This window comes from Myotis myotis, unplaced genomic scaffold, assembly GCF_014108235.1.
Source record: "Myotis myotis isolate mMyoMyo1 unplaced genomic scaffold, mMyoMyo1.p scaffold_m19_p_29, whole genome shotgun sequence".
NCBI lineage: Eukaryota > Metazoa > Chordata > Mammalia > Chiroptera > Vespertilionidae > Myotis > Myotis myotis.
Genome location: NW_023416334.1, coordinates 2,766,411 through 2,782,744, shown reverse-complemented (window position 1 = coordinate 2,782,744; position 16,334 = coordinate 2,766,411). Strand labels below are relative to the sequence as shown.

General features: G+C 42.6%; 1 protein-coding gene across 16 annotated transcripts in view; it reads right to left on the bottom strand.

Annotated features, from left to right (window-relative positions):
- Positions 1-16,334, bottom strand: part of SPECC1 (sperm antigen with calponin homology and coiled-coil domains 1) — a 249,111-nt gene that overhangs the window by 72,344 nt on the left and 160,433 nt on the right. For 15 of the 16 annotated variants that reach the window (XR_004965624.1, XM_036296313.1, XM_036296312.1 and 12 more), the window contains exons 5-7: positions 12,059-12,266; positions 3,870-3,943; positions 3,311-3,489 (exon numbers count right to left, since the gene is read on the bottom strand). Coding sequence is in view for 15 of the 16 variants with exons in the window: in XM_036296313.1 (XP_036152206.1) it covers positions 3,311-3,489; positions 3,870-3,943; positions 12,059-12,266 (461 nt within the window). In the remaining variant the exon portion in view is untranslated. Of the gene's footprint in view, positions 1-192; positions 681-3,310; positions 3,490-3,869; positions 3,944-12,058; positions 12,267-16,334 lie in introns of those variants that run through there. The other variant, XM_036296322.1, reaches the window with a different exon arrangement.

Sequence of the window (16,334 nt, the reverse complement as noted above, 5' to 3'; positions counted from 1 at the left end):
TTTCAAACTATCTAAAATACAAAACTACTTAATAGTCCACTTTGTCTAGTTATTGAGTTCTTGGTAATAAATACGAACTTCATTTGCCCTCCCACTAGCCTAACAATCTTCCCTCAAATGCCTGTATATGCAAATGAGGATGTAAATCAGTGAGTCCTGTGTTACGATCAAGGTGCTTTCAGATGCTCTTACCTTCTCTTGGTCGCACTTGGGAGACCTCGTCAGAGAGTTTTTGCAGGTTCTTTGGCTGTGCCTGAACCAAGAATGACTTTTGAGTTCTTATTAGATGACTGTCAAAGTCAAATTGCCTTTCAGTCAAGAACCATCAGTCAAGAAGGGAACACTATGTCACTTCAGGACCTTTGAGGGTATGAGTTGGTTTCAAGTCTTGATCAAGTGGTAGGTTCAGGAAGTGGCTGAGCCATCAGCGAGTAGTAACTTTCAAATCAAATAGTCAACTCTTTAGAAGGGGCAGCTTGCAAGAGAGGCGCAGAATCAGACAAGAGACCAGCCCTGGCAGTTGTCTGAAGTGCTGCCCAATGCAGTGATCGGCAAGCACACACTGAAGCCTACAGGGTTTCAGTAATATGCCATGTTCTGTATTGGTGTGATTCTAACGTTTGAAGTGTTTTGCAATAAGGCATTAAACTGCTGGACTTTGGAGGTAGGTTTGCAAATCACTGGAAAATCAAAAGAGAAACATATTGTGTTAAAAAAAAAAAAAGTGACCTTAAGTTTGAAGATGTCGGATACAGCATATGGAACACTAAACTGTCAAGATGCATGCCAACATGTCCTGTGATATCAGGGTTCAAGTTGAATAACTGGGGCTGCATCTTAGAGTCTATGTTAAAAACGCAGCACCTCAGCACGATCTCCCTCTCAGGAGCATGCCTGCTCCTTTCCCTCCCCTCTTCCTTCCCCACGGGCGTGCATCTCCTCAACTATAAGGCAGCAGCCGCCAACCTCTCGGACCTCAAGGACCATCAGTGGTCCGTGGACCACCGGTTGGCAACCACTGCTCTAAGGGACTCCATGAGACTTGTAACCAGGGCAGCAGTGGGCAGTGGCAGCTCACTCCTGAAGCTTTCTCTTACTCCAGTGGCTGACACAGCCCTGCCTTGGCTCACGTTTCTCCTGCAATGTTTCTGGAAAGCCAGAGCAGCCCTGCCTCGTCTCTTTCCTCTTGTTTCCTCTACCCTAGGCCCCTCCTTGTTCCGCAGCTTAATAACGTCCTCTCAAAATCACCTGAACGCATGTAGTGAAATCTTTCCTGCACAAAGTCAAGAACTCACACACTCCAGGCCGGCCCGAGGCCAGGTCCTTGCTTGGTAACATTTTCTGATGACCCAGATGGACCTTGTTTCTGGAGCCTATGCAGCCCAGCTGGCTCACTCCTACCACCTCCTTCACCTTCAACTTCATCAGTAACAACTGGTGCCATTTTGGCATCCAGACCACAGGTACCTTACAGTGCCGTAACTCAGATCACCTATAATTTACCTGAGCACCTGATGACATCACCAGAGATAGTTAAACTGCAGATAAAGAGGATCTATCAGATTTCACTGCTTGCTTTCATTCCAACAAAAGAAACTTTGTCTTACATAAAAAAATTTTCTTGACTGAAAATCTTACAAACTCAGAAACTAGTTTATAATCTGTTCTGACCATTAACCTTTGCTTTTATTCTTCTGTTTCCATAAGCATATCTCTTATTAAATACCTGGCTGCTTGTTTAAAAAAAAAAAGAAATGTGGCATCTCATACGATAACACAAACTCAAGACTTGTCTTTTACCATTCATCTTTAAAGTGATGTACAAATGAAGTGATGCAAGTTACAATTTTGCCCCTCTTCCAAAAACACACAATATAAACCAAAACAAATGGACAAATAAAGGAAACACAAAAGAAAACTAGAATGACCTCAAAATGTTTCAATAGGGAACTCGATGAAATCTAGTTTTCCTATTCTTCTCCCTCAACTTAAAATTCACACGCTATGGTGGCCAGAGAGTATAGGCGTGACTATAAAATGATCTTGATTTTCAAAAGTGAACTATGAAATCAGCTACACATATTAATCCTTCTCTTAGAGGCTATTTCATAGAAAAGTCATAAACAAAAGAATGAGGGATTGAAGCAAGTTTGGTAAGAGAATCAAAATGGAATTCTGAGAAAATCTATTCTTTACAATGTCATAAAATTCATAACATATCAGACTCAAAATCTAGCCAATGAACAACCTCCTGATTCTGAAAACATAGGAAAAGCGCAAACCGTACAATCAGCATTCATACCTACTAACTTTCAGTTTAAAATACACTTGAGCCCAGCCAGCATGGCTTAGTGGTTGAACATCAACCTATGAACCAGGAGGTCATGGTTTGATTCCTGTTCAGGGCACATGCCTTGGTTGTGGGCTTGATCCCCATTAGGGGGAGTGCAGGAGGCAGCTGATCAATGATTCTCTCTCATCATTGATGTTTCTATCTCTCTCCCCCTCTCCCTTTCTGAAATCAATAAAAATATATTTTAAAAAATACTACATTGGGGAGACATCTGAAAATTCAAAATCTTTTCTTAATATTCAATAATTTCAAAATTAAGGACATTTATTCCTGATTGGGGAAATATAACACTGCATTAGTTAAAGCCCAAAATATTACTTATAATCTTGTTTGTAAACCATTTAAATTTTAACCATAATTAATGTTAGGAATGCCTCCCTCTGAAATTTTGTTGTTAAAGCTTTCTGGAACCATACACTGTGTGATTCCCCTCCCTCAAGAACAGAAGCGAGAATCATGTATTAGCTAGATGTGTTTTCCACGCTCATTCTTTTTAACGAAGTGGCTTGTTTCAAAGGCTTTCTGAGGCAGCCTGCAGATGCTGATGCTGCCCTGGGCCAGGAAGAGCGAGCCCTGCATCTGGCGACACTTCCCACCGCACCGAGTGAGCCGGGCAGGTGCTGCCACAGCTGCTGAGGTGTGCGCGTCCCAGCACTAACAGACACTAAGACCTCAGGAGCACCCTGGGCGTGACTTTTAACCTTTTAGCCCAGGAGATACCGGGCTAGAGCTTCTGTACACATGTAAGTGAAGAGCTTTCTCAACACCTTAAGCCAGAGAACGGCAGAGACCAGTACAGGAAGGAGTGTTCCCGGGTGTGCATGGCAGTAGAGGTAGACAAGGGAACAACTTCAGCACAGAGACATAAAGCGTCACGGAGGGCCGTGCAAGGTGGTTAGTGAGAAGCCAAGCACTTCCAGGAGCCCTCAGACTCGGGTGCCCCCACTCATGACCAACCTGCCATGGCCCTGCATGTCCCCCAGCTCCTTCTGCAGCCTCGCGTTCTTCTCCTCTTCCTCCAGCAGCCTCCTCTTCACAGTGCGCAGCTCCTGCTGGGCCTCACACTTGATGTCATTGGCCACCACCACCGCCGTCTGCAGGTCCGCCTGGAAGCGCCTCCACTCCTCGGTCTCCTCCTGAGAATGTCAGAGCCCCCACACACATCAGACGCCCACCAGGGCTGGCACCCTGGCGGGGCTCCGGGTCCCCCGTGCCCAACACTGAGAAAAACCAGCTCAGCAGTCTTAGTGAGGCGCTGGCATCTCACTACAGGGAAAAGGCACAGGTGGGAGTCGGGCCTTCGTGCTATCAGAGTTCTCCATCCTGAAACTGAATGGTTGCTTTAATTTTACTTCCTGCCAATACTAACTTGGGCGCATGCCATGGAAATGCACTATGAAAAAACAGGCTAGGCTAGCGAGAGTAATCAGGGTATTTTTCAAAGGTTTCCAAACCTAAGGGGGATTCCGGTACAGTGGTGGAGAAGGTCCCCATCCCTACTGTAACCACATCTCACCTTTATCTGCTTAGTCAGAGTCTTTAGCTGCCTCTCCAGGTCTGCTTTCTGTTCCTCCAGCTTCATCACACTGCCTAGGAGCAAAGAAGTCAGACAGCAGTTGGCAGAGTTGTGAGACTCTTGGGAAAAGGTAAGCAAGGTAGCAAAGGAGCAGCTCCGGATGTGCAACAGGCGCTAAAATCCACCCCCTCTACTGTGAATCCCATCCTCAGCACCTGAACATTGGGAGCCAGAAGCAGGAGGTTCTTCTAAAGGAGAGCACGGGGTGAACTGGAAAACACGTGGGTTTTGGTTAGGTTACCCAGGTGACAGGCACTGTGGGAACACCTACAGCTCCTCACACTTGTTACCCTCACTCGTGGCCTCCCTGAGTTCTGTACATATCGTCCTGAATGTCCTCAGCACTGTGAGGCTTCTGGTAACAGACAGAGGAGATGACTAGTTAGTACCGTGGTGCCTTTCAGGCCCATTTCTAGAGCTGCGGTTCTTAATCACAGTGAAACCTCAGAGTCACTTGGGAAGCTTTTCAAAAGCACAGCCGTCCAAGCCGCAGACTCTGACCACGGAGTTGGAATCCCCAGGGCAGAGGAATGTGGGTGTGTGTATTTTCAGAGCTTTCAGTGACGTGACTACCTCTCCCTCACTCAGAACATCTTTAGCTCCTCACTCTTGTCTCCAGTTCTCTCACGTTACTGTCAGAGTCTTTTCACTTTGAATCTGATCATGTCCTCTACCTAGTCACAATCCTTCAATGCTTCCTCGTGATCCACTGAAGAGCAGCAGTTGTCTATTAAGAATATGAATCAGAATTACCAGAGAAGCTTAAAAAGTCCCACAGATTCAGGTCCTCCCCCAGAAATTCTAATTCAGCATGTGAGGCCCAAGAATTTGTGTTTGGGTCAGTGCTGCAGAACCAGAAAATGCTCTTTAACGTTTTAGTTCACTTTTCTGTCCATTTCTTTCAAGGATCTTATGAGGAGGAGTGATTATCCTTGGCTGGGTTTGTGTGTCCCTGGGACTCCTAGTGAAAAGACATCTTAGAAATACCTTAATATCCCTGATAGAAGCTAAAAAGTTTCTTAAAGATTCATGGTCTGCGTTATTGCCCGCTTGCATCTGTGATAATACAGGTGCAGGGAGTCTGCCTGACATGTGTTCTGGACATTAATTACATGCTTCTTGCTTGGTGTGCCTGTGCTGACTTCGAAGGGTTTGGGACAACACAACCGAATTCTCAACAGCTGTGTATCACTAAGTGAAAAACCAAACCAGACCGGACTGCTCTTTGACTTTCTACTTCCCAAGTATGATGCTGTTTGAAATACACTGACCACTGACCATGGTGCTGGGCCTTCTGCTGCATTCTCAAGCATGACTACTGAGGACAGCCTGAAGACACTGACCCCAGATGGCCATGCTCTAGAGTTCTACCACGTGTCAGTTCTAATGAACACTGGACTCGACACTCCCCTTAATCAAGCAGAACTATACACAGTCAATTCTCATCATCTGTTAGTTACACAGAGGTGCCATGCAAACCCAATGAGGAAATATTAAACTACTAGAGGCCCGATGCATGAAATCCTTGCACTCAGGGGGGTTCCTCAGCCCAGCCTGCGCCCTTTTGCAATCCAGGAGCCCTTGGGGGATGTCTGACTGACGGCTTAGGAGCAGCCATCAGTCGGACATCCTTAACACTGCTGCAGAAGCAGGAGAAGATCCCACCACCACTGCTGCGCTCGCCAGCCATGAACACAGCTTCTGGCTCAGCGGCATTCCCCCTGTGGGAGTGCACTGACCACCAGGGGGCACCTCCTGTATTGAGTGTCTGCCCCCTGGTGGTCTGCTCATCATAGTGACCGGTGGTGCTGCTGTTTGGTCAATTTGCATATTAGCCTATTATTTTATAGGATTGCTTCAACAGGAAATACAGAGTTAAGGTCCTATGAGCCTCTGGTCACATTTTCATAAAATGAAATGCTATTTGTGTTTTATTTACTTACTTACTTATTTATATCTGTATTGTTGAAAGTATTACATATGACCCCCCTTTTCCCCAATAAACCCTTATAGCACACCTCCATCCCCCACCCCAGGCCTTCACCACCCTATTGTTTGTGTCCCATGGGTTATGCATATATGCATGCAAGATCTTTGGTTGATCTCTTCCCACCCACCCATCCTCCCCTGCCTTCCCTCTCACATTCCACAGTCTGTGCCATGTTTCCATGGCTCTGGATCTATTTTGTTCATCCATTTATTTTGTTCATTAGATTTTACATATGAGTGAGATCATGTGATACTTGTCTTTCCCTAACTGACTTATTTGACTTAGCATGATACTCTCCAAGTCCCTCTATGCTGTCTCAAAGGGTAAGAGACTCTTCTTTTTTACTTCTGCATACTATTCTATGGAGTAAATGTCCCACAGCTTTTTTATCCACTCATCTGCTGATGGGCACTTGGGCTGTTTCCAGACCTTAGCTATTGTAAATTGTGCTGGTATGAACACAGGGGTGCATACATTCTTTTTGATTGGTGTTTTGGGTTTCTTAGGATATTCCTAGAAGTGGGATCACTGGGTCAAATGGCAGTTTCATATTTAATTTTTTGAGGAAACTCCATACTGTTTTCCATAATGGCTGCAATAGTCTGCATTCCCACCAGCAGTGCACCTGGGTTCCCTTTTCTCCACATTCTCACCAGCACTTGTCATTTGTTGATTTGCTGATGGTAGCCATTCTGACAGGTCTGAGATGGTACCGCATAGTTGTTTTAATTTGCATCTCTCAGATAATTAGTGACTTTGAGCATTTTTTTTCGTATGTCTCTTGGCCATCTGTATGTCCTCTTTGGAGACATGTCTATTTAGGTCCTTTGCCCATTTTTCAATTAGATTGTCTTCCTTTTGTTAAGTTGTATGACTTCTTTATATATTTTGGATATTAACTGTTTATCAGATGTATCATTCATTGCCAGATATGTTCTCCCATACAGTGGTTTCTTTTTATTTTGTTGATGGGCTTTGTTTTGTTTTTGTTTTTTTTTTGCTGTGCAGAAACTTTTTATTTTGATGCAGTCCCATTTATTTTCTTCTTAGTTTCCTTTGCCCTAGGAGATGTATCTATAAACATATTGCTATGAGAGGTGTCTGAGATTTTGCTACCTATGGTTTCTTCTGGGATTTTTATGGTTTCATGACTTACATTTCAGTTTTATATCCATTTTGACTTTACTCTTGTGTATGGTGTAAGTTGGTGGTCTAGTTAAAATTTTTTCCATCTATCTGTCCAATTTTCCCAACACCATTTATTGAAGAGACTCTCTTGACTCCCATATTCTCTTGCCTCCTTTGTCAAATAATTGAGCATAATAATTCGCTTGGGTCTATTTCTGGGTTCTCTTTTCTGTTCCATTGCTCTATATACCTATTCTTATGCCAGTTCTAGGCTGTTTTGAGTACAGTAGCTTTATAGTATAATTTGAAATCTGGCAATGTGATTCCTCCATCTTTGTTTTTCTTTCTCAAAATTGCTGCAGCTATTCGGGGTCTTTTTTTGGTTCCATATAAGTTTTTGGAGTATTTGTTCTAGCACTGTGAAATATGCTACTGGTATTTTAATAGGGATTGCATTGAATCTGTAGATTGCCTTGGGTAGTATGGACATTTTAATGATGTTGAGTCTACCAATCCATGAACATGGAATATTCTTCCACTTGTTTATGTCTTCCTCTATGTCTATTTTCAATGTCCTCTAGTTTTCTGAGTACAGGTCTTTTACCTCCTTGGTTAAGTTTATTCCTAAGTATCTTAATTTTTTTGTTGCAATGGTAAATGGGGTTGTTTGTTTAATTTCTCTGAGAATTCATTATTGGTATGTAAAAAAAGCTATCGATTTTTGAGTGTTGATTTTGTATCCTGCTACATTGCCAAATTCAGTTTTTTTATTACCACTTCTATTTCATCAGTTGTTATTGCCCTATTCAGGTTTTCTGATTCCTACTGATTCAGTTTTGGGAGACCGCATTTTTCTACGAATTTGTCCATTTCATCCATATTGTCCAGCTTGTTGGTATATAGTTGTTCATAGTATTTTCTTACAATCCTTTATATTTCTGTGGTGTCAGTGGTTACTTCTCCACTTTCATTTCTGATTTTATTAATTTGGGTACTCTTTGTTTCCTGATGAGTCTGACTAATGGCTTATCAATTTTGTTTATCTTTTCAAAAAACCAGCTCTTGGTTTCACTGATATTTTATATTTTTTTTAGTCTCTGTGTTATTTATTTCTGCTCTAATCTTTATTATTTCCTTCCTTCTACTTAATCTGGGCTTTTCTTATTGTTCTTTTTCTAGTTCTTTAAGTTGTATGGCTAAATATTTTATTGCTAATTTTTCTTGTTTTTTTGAGGTAGGCCTGTAGTGCTATGAACTTCCCTCTTAGGACTGCTTGTGCGTATTCCCGGGGATTTGGGGTTGTTGTGTGCTCATTTTCATTTGTTTTCCAGAAATTTTTTTACTTCTTTCTTGATCTCATTGGTAACCCAGTCTTTGTTTAATAACATGCTATTTAGCCTCCATGTATTTGAATGTTTTTCAGTGTTTTTACTGTAGTTGATTTCTAATTTAATTCCACTGTGATCCGAGAAGATGCCTGATATGATTTCAATTCTGAGACTTGTTTTGTGTCCTAACATGTGGACTGTCTTTGTGAATGATCCATGTGCACTTGAGAAGAATGTATATTCTGCTGCTTTGGGGTGAAATGTTCTATAAATGTTCAATTGAATCCATCTGGTTAAGTGCGTCCTTCAGAGTCACTGTTTCCTTGTTAAGTTTTTGTCTGGAAGATCTATCCCGAGAAGTCAGAGGGGTGTTAAAGTCCCCTACTCTGACTGTACTGTTGCCCATCTCTCCATTAAAGTCCTCTGGAAGATTTTTTAAATATAATTAGGTGCTCCTCTACTGGGTGCATATATGTTTACCAGGGTTCTATCCTCTTGTTGGATAGATTCTTTAGTATTATGCAGTGACCTTTGTTGTCTGTTGTGATGACCTTCATTTTAAAGTCTATTTTGTTGAATATGAGTATTGTTATTCCAACTTTTTTTTCTTCTATTTGCATGGAAATTTTTCCCATCCCTTCACTCTCATCCTTTGTGTGTCTTTTGTTCTGAGGTGGGTCTCTTGTAGACAGCATACAATTGAGTCATGTTTTTTTATCCATTCAGCTACCCTATGCCTTTTGATTGAAGCATTTAATCCATTTACATTTAGGGTTATTATTGATAGGTACTTATTTATTGTTATTTTAACACTATATGCCTAGGTTTCTCTGTTTCTCCTTCTCATTAGAGCAGTCCCTTTGGCTTGGAGGTGATATACTCCTTTAGCCTTTTTTTGTCTGGAAAGCTCTTTGACTGTCTATTTTGAATGATAGCCTTACTCGATATAGTAATCTTGGTTTCAGATCCTTGCTTTCCATTACCTTGAGTACTTGATGCCATTCCCTTCTGGCCTGTAGAGTTTGTGATGAGAAATCAGCTGACAGCCTTATGGGAAGCTCCTTTGTAGAATTGCTTTTCTCTTGCTGCCTTTAATATTCTCTGTCTTTAATTTTTTTTTTTAAATATACTTTATTGATTTTTTACAGAGAGGAAGGGAGAGAGATAGAGAGCTAGAAACATCAATGAGAGAGAAACATCGATCAGCTGCCTCCTGCACATCTCCTACTGGGGATGTGCCTGCAACCCAGGTACATGCCCTTGACCGGAATCGAACCTGGGACCTTTCAGTCCACAGGCCGACGCTCTAGCCACTGAGCCAAACCGGTTTTGGCACTGTCTTTAATTTTTGACATTTTAATTATGATGTGTCTTGGCGTGGGCCTGTTCAGGTTCTTCTTGCTTGGGACTCGCTGTGCCTCCTGAACTTGTGTGACTTTTTCCTTCACCAGGTTAGGGAAACTGTCTGCCATTATTTCTTCAAACATGTTCTCTATCCCTTGTTCGCTTTCTTCCTGGTACACTTATTATGTGAATATTGTTATGTTTCATACTGCCCCACTGCTCCCTTAAGCTGTCCTACTGTTTTTTAATTGATTTTCCTTTCTGGGTCTCTGAGTGGTTTTTTTCTACCCTGTCTTCTAATTCACTGATCCAATTCTTGGCTTCTCCTAATCTGTATATTCCTTCCACTGTGTTCCTTATTAGTGCTATGTCATTCTTCATAGTTACTATATTTTTTCTCATGCTGTTGAGCCTCTTTATCATCATTATTCTAAACTGTATGTCTGATAATTTTCTTATCTCCATTTCATTTAGCTCTTCTTCTGGAGAATTCTCTTGTTCTTTCATTTCAGGCTTCTTTTTTTGACGGCCTGCTTGGGTTTGTGTCTGTGTATTAAGTAGATATACTATGGCTTCTAATCTCTAGTACAGGACAATGTCAGACTCTGTTTGTGATTGACCCTGAGTACCCTGTTTGTAGCTATTAGCAATCCATAGCTTGTGGCTCCCTCTGCTGGGACTGGGTGCCTTTGGAAAAGACCAAGATGTGCACCAAGGTCTGCTTTTGCTAGCCCCAGGCCCAGAAGGGAGCTATTTATGTTTTATACAATAACTTTGTTTGCCAGTGTCTTTGTTTAAAAAAAGCCCCTCCCATCAATGCTGGACACCTGCTTGCCCACATAACCCTTTTCCTGCATAACAGGTATTTTTAAAAATTTCCCATAGCCTCCCGATCTGCAGAACCTGCCGCACCTGCAAGTTTTTAACTTTTCTCACTCACTGTGTTGCCCTTGAGCCATGCAAGCCTGCCAGCACCCACTGAGAAGAGTTTAGCCCTTTCCTGATCCTGGAAAACGTGATTACAAATTTGTCTGCTTTTTGCTTTACAGTAATGCTGTCCACTATGTTTTTTGTGTGTGGTTTTTAATTGGCTGTTACCGCATGAAGCTACAAATTTGGTGTTTTTCCACAGCTTCATCAAACACCACAGACTTTACTTTTAGCACCTTCTGGAGCAATCTCCTGTGCAGATTGGTGAACTTCCTCTAAGTTTTGGTTAACATTGAATGACTCAATGAACACTGCTGATTTGCTAAGATTGAATTCACACCCAAGAGCACTAGAATCGGGTTTCAACAAAGCTGGCCTAACACACCTGTTTTCTCCACAAGATGCATCACAGCTTTTCTGCACCTTGGTACACCACACAGCATTTGGGGACTACACTTGGGGTTCATTTCAAACAGTGAAATCACCAACAAAAAGCACAAAAATGCAAAAATCATGGCACTAAGTAAACCATGAAAAAGACTTGTTTACAGTGGGAGAGGTGAAGTGAGAAGCTGCCACCAAGTTCAACCTGAGCTGGGGTGCACTTTGGGAGACTCAAATTTTTCACTGCCCTGCCCACGTCTGCAAATGACCGTGGAGGTGTTGCGAACTCTGATTTTGAAGTTACAAATAACTTTTGGCAAGTGGGTGAACTCACAAATATGGATTCCATGAATGATCAGTTTGACCTATGCTATTTTTAGCAATGGTTAGTGTCACTAAAAGATCTATGCATTAATTCTTTTGTTACAAAAGCAAAACACATGAAATGAGATCATTTGATAAGACTTAATCTGGACAAAGCAGGCAATATTTGACTGATCACTTTTAAACATGTCTTTCCCTATTCAAAGCAGACAATGACTTTGTAAATAAGCCATATACTAGTGCCTCTTCAGTGACAAAATGGCCACCTTTTCAGCTATTTGATATCCTACTATCAATAGGACACATGCTGAAATTGTTTTCCGACACCAAGAGCACACACTGTTCAGATACTCTAACCATCTGTCACCCATCTTTTTAGCCATCAATCCTGAAAGAGGACACATTGTTATGCCTGACGAGTGTATTCAGCAGTGTGGCTCACACACGGTATACCTAACACCCCACACTGCTGACTCACGTACAACCATCTTTTCTTCTACATCACCCAGTTTTCAACTTAGTTTAAGAGAGTAATTATTCTGTCTTTTTAATTGCCATTCTTAAGAGATTATAGAACATTCAAAAGAAAGGCTTTTCATAAACATTCCTACACACCATCTCCCAGTCGCCCACTGCTGCTGGCTTCTTTTATATCCTATCCACTCCTGATTGACATTTCACCAGGGCTTGATTTCACTTACTCTCTAGCTCACTGATGAGCTGATTATTATGTAACTTGACAGCTCGATGCTGTTCCACCTGATCTTCCAATTCAAATATGGTTTCCTTCATGTCTTTAATCTCTGCATCACTCTCTGACGCTTTCTCTTGTAGTTTTAGGCTGGTTCTGCTCAGCTGTTCTGCTTGATGATCACATATCTCCTTCAAGTAAGAATAATCCTTCTCCACCTAAAAGAAAAGGAAAGTTCCCTGGTCAATGTAACAGGACAAAGTTCTCCACACATTAGCAGCAGGCTCCTCAACACAATAGCAGAGAAAGCGCTGGGCACATGCCACACCTGGCAGCACAGACACGGCCAAGGCTATAAATACGCAAGAGAAATGTGATACCTACACAAGGACAAATGGGGGGATTCTGTACTCCTTTCATAAAGAAAGCTGCGCATACTTAGATATCCTCCTTTCAGGCATCTGGGTAAAGCAGCGCTTCACACTGGGAGGGTGGGGAGGCTGCCTTACCTCACATCTGCTGTGGAGCAGCGCCACCTGCTGGGAAGCCAGGAACAGCACCCTAAATCGTGACATCCCCAAATCTCTTTCACCATCCAATACTTGTGGCTACAGTGGTTTCTCTTAGAGTTATATAACATTAATGTCACAGAGAACACCAGCTGAAGGCACAGAACATAGAAATGTGCAGGCACCAGACAAAGAAAAGTGGCACAGCACAGAAACTCATTTTACCTTTTAAACTTTTAATCATTAAACATTTAAAATGTGCAGAAAAGCACCAAAAGTGATGAGATAACCAAACAGACTTAACAATGGTGAAATTCTGCCAACATTTATTAAATCTTTTTACTTTAATAAGATTTGGGCCGAAATCGGTTTGGTTCAGTGGATAGAGCGTCGGCCTGCGGACTGAAAGGTCCCAGGTTCGATTCCGGTCAAGGGCATGTACCTGGGTTGCGGGCACATCCCCAGTAGGAGATGTGCAGGAAGCAGCTGATCGATGTTTCTCACTATCTCTCTCCCTTCCTCTCTGTAAAAAATCAATAAAATATATTAAAAAAAAAAAAAAGATTTGGTAAGACCTCAACTTTCTCCCACCCTAGAGAGCAATATGCATTATTCTAAAATTGGTGTGTGGTCATTCCTTCCGTGGTTTTTATACATAAAATTTTTACACAGGTGATGTTATAGTATACTATACTTTTACAGTGTGTTGTATTATACTGCATTATATTATATGGTAATGTGTTTTTGCCCTGTATTATACTATGTTTATTATGCTTTTATAACTTGTTTTTGAGATATATTCATACTGATATACATTGCTCTAGGTCATTACTGCAAATGCTGCACAGCATTCCACTGTCTGAATATACTAATTATTTTATTATTATGAACTGTCCCTCTTCTATAGTCTTTCAATTTCTATTACTAAATAGTTGTATATTTACCAGGTATTGTAAGCCTGATTGATACCTAACAGATTTTTTCCTACATCTGGAGGGGTTTCCATATACAATATGTTTTTTCCAATTGTATTTCATCTGCAAACCTTCTGGCTGTACACTCTATGGAGACAGGGCCCTGTATGCTTTCTTCACCTTTCTATCCCCATCGTCAGCCCTAATGAATTATCTGGCAAATGAGCAAACAGTGAAAGGAAGTATTGCACTGTTTTTCAATTGGGAGGTTGTGGGAGAATAAAAAAGGAAGGGAAGGAGAGAGAGAATAAGAGAGAGTGCAACAAGGGAAAGAACCAGAGGACACTGCCTACGTTAAGGGTGAGTATTTTCTGTGAACCTTGTTTCAATTATAAGGTGTGGTTCTGTGTCACAATACATGTCATTGTAGGTTGCTGTCGTAAGTTTGAAAGCTACTGTAGTTCATGAAAATGACTAAGGGTGGGGACCTGGAGCCAGACTGCCCGAGTTTAAACTGCAATACTACCTGAGAGAGCTGAAGGGACAGCCACCAGGGTCCCCTGCTGAGTCCCTCTCCCACACGGCTCACAGACACCATCTTTCCTGGTGGAACACTCCCCTCCATACGGGGAATGCACTAGCCCTCCCCCCCTCTCCCCGCTCCAGACTCTCTGTTCTCCCACCCTGACAAGCTCACACCCTCTCGAAGAGTGAGCTGCCGGAACCCATGGTGTAGACTTTCTGGGAGGCCTCCTGAGGACATCCTCAGGGGTATCAGAGACTGAGTTGTGTGTCTCTGGGGTGGGACCCTCCCCATGCTGGACAGCTGCTGCCCGCTCACAGGAGACCTACTAGCCCCATCCTCATGACCACCAGTGGCCCCCCGCTGCCAAGCGTGCCATGCAGGGAGTCAGCTGGCTGTGGCCAGCTTGGGCCCTCGAAGTAGACTATCTTGAAGGCCTTCAAAGAGGGAGAGACTGAGCTGTGTGGTTCTAGGGAGAATACACCTTCCCTCGCAGCCCTCCCAGCACCACCATTCCTGTGCACAGCCCTCTCTCCATGCGGCCAAATCTTGGTCTCTTTGGGCCTGATGAGCTCTGATGGCCCCACCCTGATGACTCCCTGAGGCCTGTCCCACCACGAAGGTTGGCAGGCATCTGGTGGGTGGAGGCTGGTATGGTATAACCCAGAGACTTTTGCTGAGTTGCCTCAGTCCCAGCACTGGTACTAAGTTCAAATCTATTTCAATCAATGAACACCATTCGCCCCTACCTAGTGACTCACCAAGAACATACCTCATGCAACTCATGTACCACCAGAAGCTCTTTCAGTGACTGAGCTTGAGCCTAACAGGCAGCCGGCAAAGGAAGGCAGATCTCAGGGTGCCTTGGACCTTTCGTTGACCTGTCCCCAGGCTCGCCGCTGGCGGAAGCCGGCCTTGGTGTGTAATTGCCCCTCCCATGTACAACCAGGCCCAGCAGAGGCAGCCACAAACTGGATTGCTCTGTAGCTCAAAACAAGTACTCGGGGCTAGTAACAGGCAGCACCTGACATTGACCTTCATTGGAGTCCTTCCTAAGAGGCCCCAGAACCAATATACCCAGTGTTGGGATTCAGACAACATCAGAACACAATGCAATTAGCTGCATAAACAGCACGTCCAAAAAGGGATCTCAGCAGGTACCAGACTCTGCTGGGGCAAATTCTACATCACCCGGTCAGCCCCCGCACAGCAGCTTGTACACTGTAGTCTGTGACAATCCTAATAGTTAGCCAGCCTAGAATCAACACCACCCATGGATGGGCCAACAGCAATCAAGACTCAACTACAAAAGAAACATTCCTGGAGCACCCAGCTTAGGTGATGGAGAGACTGCAGCAGAGTCCCATGGACACCTATTACCTAAGGCCCCAACCCAAGGCTGAGAGGCATAGCAGATCTACCTAATACACAGAAACAATTACAGAAAGGCAGCCAAAATGGGAAGACAAAGAAACATGCCCCAAATGAAAAAAAAAAACCACACAGGATAAGTCCCTAGAAAAATAACTAAATGAAAGGGAGATAAGCAATCTACCAGATATAGACTTAAATCAATGGCTATAAGGATGCTCAAGGAACTTAGGGGAAGAATGGATGAGCTAACTAAGAACATAAAATGATAGTAAACATAAAAAAAGACATAGAAACCATAAAAAAGAACCTGGCAGAAATGAAGAATATAACAGACGGAATCAACAGCAGATTAGATGAAGCAGAGTATTGAATCAGCAATTTGTAAGACAAGGTAGCAAAAAACACCCAATCAAAACAATAAAAGAAAAACAAAATTTTAATAAGGATAGTTTAAGAGACTTCTGGGACAACATGAAGTGTAACAACATCCACATCATAGGTACCACCACAAGAGGAAGAGAGCAAGGGATTGAAAACCTATTTGAAGAAATAATGGCTAAAAACTGCCCTAACCTGGTAAAGGAAAAAGACACACAAGTTCAGGACGCACATAGAGTCCCAAACAAGATAAATCCCAAAAGGTCCACACCAAAAAACATCATAATTACAATGGCGAAAGAGAGAATCCTAAAAGCAGCAACAGAAAGGTGGTTAGTTAAATACCTACAAGGGAGCTCCCATAAGACTATGAGCAGATTTTTTAACAGAAACTCTTCAGATCATAAGGATGTGGCAAGAAATATTCAAAGTGATGAAAAGCAAGGACCTACAACTAAGATTACTCTACCCAGCAAAGCTATCATTTAGAATCAAAGGACAGATAAAGAGCTTCCTAGACAAGAAAAAGCTTAAGGAGTTCATCACCACCAAACCAGTATTATACGGATATTAAAGGGTCTTCTTTAA